The sequence below is a fragment of the Pempheris klunzingeri genome, chromosome 12 (genome assembly GCF_042242105.1).
Source record: "Pempheris klunzingeri isolate RE-2024b chromosome 12, fPemKlu1.hap1, whole genome shotgun sequence".
NCBI classification, from domain to species: domain Eukaryota; kingdom Metazoa; phylum Chordata; class Actinopteri; order Acropomatiformes; family Pempheridae; genus Pempheris; species Pempheris klunzingeri.
Window position 1 is genome coordinate 23,293,683 of NC_092023.1, and position 5,265 is coordinate 23,298,947.

The 5,265-nt window shown below is 49.3% G+C and overlaps 1 protein-coding gene across 1 annotated transcript; it reads left to right on the forward strand.

The window, feature by feature from the left end:
- Positions 1 to 336: 336 nt before the first annotated feature.
- Positions 337 to 4,881, forward strand: fbxo28 (F-box protein 28). The gene is made up of 5 exons (XM_070841506.1): positions 337 to 525; positions 1,131 to 1,240; positions 1,737 to 1,875; positions 2,824 to 3,019; positions 4,289 to 4,881. The coding sequence occupies exons 1-5, from the start codon at positions 337 to 339 to the stop codon at positions 4,798 to 4,800; spliced, it is 1,146 nt and encodes a 381-aa protein (XP_070697607.1). The 3' UTR covers positions 4,801 to 4,881.
- Positions 4,882 to 5,265: the final 384 nt, after the last annotated feature.

Below are 5,265 nucleotides of genomic sequence, written 5' to 3' on the forward strand. Positions count from 1 at the left end.
AACACGGTCATGAGCTCCACATACCACCAGAGCATGTGTTCACTTCACTTTACCTGTTAGTGAGTGTTCACACCCAGTCATGAGGAGGGACACCTGAGGAATCAGCCCCCTTTTTTTTTTGTTTTCAGAAAAACAATCTCAAGTTTGTACAAAAACTGACTTCAACGTGTTTTTGTGGGCTTGTCTGTTAGACAGTCCTTCATTCGTGTGCATCGATGTGTTTTACTACAGTTTCTGGGTGATTCTGCTCTAAATTACGTCTGTTACCGCTCGGGGGAAGTGGCACGTTAGCTTCCCTTTGAAACGTCACTTCCGCCTCCTCCTTAACAAAGCAAGATGGCGGCCGTCGTAGACAGAGTTGATGGATGTGTTGGGTCCTTGGACTCAGACGCGGTGTCACCCAGACAGTCCACCCCTCCGCCGGACCAGCCGCACCAGAACAACCCGCTGTTGGGGCTGCCCATCGTGGCCATTGAGACTATTCTCAATTTTCTGTCTTACGATGAAATCAGCCTGCTGCGCTCGGTAAGGAGAACAAAAACAAGCCAAGCAGAGGGAGAACAAAGCTGGTGCCAGACACATGCACTGGTCGTCTGTGGACGACCGCACGAGTAATTTACTAGAATTAAAAGCAGCGTTTAAGGTGCGTGCAGCCATCTAACTGCAGCCATGGCCCGCTGTGCTCTCCGTGCTCTTAGCTCATTAGCAGGGCAGCCTAGCGCTAGCTAAGCACGGACACAGCAGCACACGCTACACTGTTCAGAGACACAGCAGCGCGCGCGAGCGCGCACACGCACACACGCACGCACGCACGCACACACACACACACACACACCCCATAGCACAGACACACCCACGCACGCATACACACACACACACACACACACACACACTGGACTGGGGGTGTTTGGCCCCTGTGGAGATGCTCCTGGGCTGTCTGTCCCCTGAGGGCTTGTCCTTGGTGAGCTTGGTTGGAGTCATTGTTTGGTGTGTCTGTACACTGGCTGTGGCCTCATCAGTCCCTTCACATCAGTCTGTGGAGCAGCTCCTCGGGGCGTGGTGTCGCTGGGGGCAGCAGTACAGCACTCACACACACTGTTGTCCACCTGTCTAATCTGCTCTGTCTCCAGGTGTGCAAGCGTATGGACATGATCTGCCAGCGCGTCCTCAATCAGGGCTTCCTGAAGGTGGAGCGGTACCACAGCCTGTGCCAGAGGCAAGTCAAAGCCCAGCTGCCCAGGTCAGTGTCACACCAGCACAAGCTCTGCGGGGAAATGTATTGTGTTCGCTGCTGTTGAGGTTGAGCCTGGAGCCAAGCTTACCACGTGGCTGCTCAGTTCATATTCCAGGTGTGTTTGAATGTGTCTCATCGTGACCGAAGTTTGTTTGGCTCACAGTGCAGTCGGACATGTGTTCTAGTCGGGCGGCCAGGACCTTCAGTGTATCTGAGCTTTGGCTCACATTGGGATAGACTTCTCTGCAGAATACACCGTGAGCAGCGTGGTGTAGAGTGGACTACTGAGCTGGCAGCCGGCATGTTGGCTGAATCTTTAAAGTGGAATCACAATGCATCCAAACTAAAGCTGGTGGAAGGGGTGATTAGTGCTACAGCTCAGGACAGGCATCCATGTGTCAAAACTACAACTAGCAGTTAGAAATGATGGAAAACAGCATTTTTATCAGTGGGAAGCTGTGGAAGCTGTCTTCATCAGTGTGTTTCTGTGGATTGTGTCTAGGCGAGAGTCAGAGAGGAGAAACCATTCACTGGCCCGACATGCTGACATCCTGGCAGCGGTGGAGACACGCCTCTCTTTGCTCAACATGACCTTCATGAAATATGTGGACTCCAACCTGTGCTGCTTCATCCCTGGAAAGGTGAGCTCAGCTGCTTTTGATGGTATGACAGACATGGCTTCTCCTCAGCACAGCAGTAAGCTCCCAGTGGCCAAACGCTCAGATCTGTTTCCTGTGTTCTGATCTGAATCGAGAATATGCCGGCGTCTCCTCATCTTTTTACTATTCACAGCAATTTCGAGAATACTGTAAGATTTATTTTTATTATAAGATAATAAGATCAGTTATGGATTTCTTTGAAATGACATTACTATCAAAGTGTTTCCATTGATGTTCTCTCACCATGTTCACCGTGCTCCTCCTGTAGTCTTTGTTAGGTATTTAGGCCCCTTGCTTGAACAGAAATACTGAATCCACAGTGACACTGTATAACCGTCCCTGTCTAGACAAATGAGTGAACTGCACGACTGTCAGGTGACATTTTAATTTTTCTAAATGTCCGTGTGGTTTTGAATGTGATTTTCTTCCTCCTGAAACTGCTGCACCTGGAAGCTGAGGTTTCCCTTCAGCTGCCTGTAATCACTCTGTCAATGATGCTACAAACCCAGGTCCCTCTGTGGTCAGGCACGTTCAGATTGTGGTGTCCTGTGTCAGAGGGGCATCAAGGGGCACTGTTTGACCAATGGACTGCCCCACGTCAGGTGTGGTGAAGAAAGAATCGCTGAGTTTATGTCCAGGCAGCCCTGTGGCCTCCTGCCACACCCCTGCTGTTAGACTGACTCACTGTGAGCTTAACATGTTCCCCACATAAGCACACTTGAAATGCTGCATGTGTTGACTTTTAAGTGTTGACGCCAGCTTTGCAGCTGCCCATGCACTCTCATAAAGCTGGAGTGGCTGATTGCCAGCGTCATAGCTGGCCAGCAGAGGGCCCCCGGGATGACCAGGGTGTAGAGAAGCCATCAGCCTGTCATGTCTGCTGTGTATTTTCTGGTTTCCTGTCTCATTTGTGCTGTTGTGTGTTGTCAGGTGATAGATGAGATTTACCGCGTGCTGCGTTATGTTAACTCCACTCGAGCCCCTCAGCGAGCTCATGAGGTTCTGCAGGAGTTGAGGGATATCTCCTCCATGGCCATGGAGTACTTTGATGAGAAGATCGTCCCCATCCTGAAGAAGAAGCTGCCGGGAGCCGACCTCTCTGGCCGCCTCATTGGCTCTGCACCAGGTAACGGACATGAGTTTGCTCTGCAGAAGTCGTACTTTTGCTCTCAATAAGACTATAACGGGATGGAATGAAATGGCAGCTCTTGTTGTTTGAATCACAATGTAAATCAGTGGCAAAGTAAGATGAGTCACAGATGTATTTCATCCCCTTTTAAATTTCTGTTTCACTGTGTGAGTTTTGCTTTGTGTATTTTGTGTCAGTCTGGTGTGGCCAGTGGCTCTAAATACCAACTGAGTAAATATCTGGGTTCAGCCACCGCTGGGTTAGTCAGATGTGAAACACTGACCATTTCTCACTCTTCATTTTCTAATGGGAAAATGTGGACATGATGGCCACAGGCTGCTCCCTTGCTTTAGCACACACACACACACACACACACGACTGGTTTGAACACACTATCCTAGTGTTTCAGTTGTGCTTTTACACAGACCTGCAGACTGAAAAAGGTCACAAGATACAAAACTGCCATCAGCTAGGGGAAATGTGAGAGATTTGCTAAGCCAATGAAGCCCTCCGGAGTGACTTTAAAGGTATTTGTTGTGTAAGGCAGCACTTTTTCAAAACTGTTTACATCCACACGGTTCACATGAATAACCTGCTCGACACTGTAAACAGCCACTGGGTTTGCAGGTTTCTGCTTGGTTCTTGTGTTAGCTGCAGCTGTTGATGCATCGCTGACACATATTGGATTCCTCATGGGTGGAGAAACATGTACTGCATGCAGATAGTTAAAAGTTCATGAGACAGGCGTCTGTTTTGGTCATCGGTGAATCCAGAAATGTCAGACCTGACAGTGACGGTCTCCTTCCTCTGTTTTATGTCAGGGCACTTTGAATGTCTTCGGCTCTGGAGGGTCACATAAAACAGGGCATTGGACAATGTCGTCTTTGGGTCTCACAAGTTGTGCTGGGTATTTATAAGTGATTTTGGGGAAATTCATTTGATAAACTATCCAATTAATTTATTGATTCATCTGATGGATAAATGAAAAGGAAAATACATTTTTAGTTGGTGTTGTGCATCCCTTTTGGTGTGGTTTAGGTCCCCTTGCTCCTTGCCCTGAAATCCCACTGGGCATGTTTTCATCACACTCTGGCTGTGCTCTGGTTTGGTTCTGTCCTCCATCTGGCTTTATATCCTACCGGGAGCATTTCGGTAGCAGAGCACCTTGCCTGGCTGATGAATTGTTGTTTTTTTTTCTCTCGATTTCCGTGCTTCTAACTTAAGCAAACAGGTTGCGACCTCTAACCCCCTGTCCTGTTCCCTCAGTGGCAGGTCCATCTACCTCCCTGACCACTATGTCCCTGCTGGCCAAGAACACACCATCACGCTCTGAGATGACCAAGGTGCAGCAGCAGGTGAAGGTGAACGGGGCGTCAATGACGGTACTGCGCAGGGAGATGCAGGAAATTCGGGTCAAGCAGCTGGAGCAGCAGAAGCAGCTGCAGGATCAGGAGCAGAAGCTGTTGGAACAGACCCAGGTGATTGGAGAGCAGAACGCCCGCCTTGCAGAGCTGGAACACAAGCTCCGTGAACTGATGGACAGCAGTGCCGCTGCAATGGGAGGACCCCGGCCCAGCACGGCCGTCCCCTCCACATCCAGCAGCGCTGCCGTGTCTTCCACTGCTACCAGCGCGTCGGCTACTGTGTTGGCGAGTGGCAGTGTGGCCGCAGCCTATCTAGCCAGAGAGCCAGCGGGTGAGGGGGGGTCGTCACTCAAACGCACCAGAAAGAGCTCAGACCTTCCACGACAGTCCAAACGGCTGCGCAGCAAGAAATAAGTGACTGGGTGTGTCATTAAGTTAGTTTTGTTTTTGATTTTAAAGTCTGACTGATCACACCTTACCCCCAATTTCGTGCCCCCCCACCCCACAAACACACACAAACACACACACACACACACACACACTGATGCAAACACTTCCTGTGGTGGATTTGACAAAGTGTTAGATGACCTGCTGCTGTCTCCAGCTTTAACACTGAGCCCACTGTCATCAGGACTTGGCACAACACTAACGGCTCATCGTTTGATTGTCAAAGGACTCGTATAGTTATTCTGTTTTTTTCCCTGTTGTCAACAAATCCCATGACAAGACCCAAGCCAACAGTATGTTAGTGTCTTTAAAATCTTTAGAAACAGGTCACAAAGATATAGTGTCATGTTTAAAACGGCCCAGTGATGTCCTAAAACAGCTGGGCGCTGTAGTTTTTAACAAACGTAACTACTTTCAGCTCCAAATACAGTC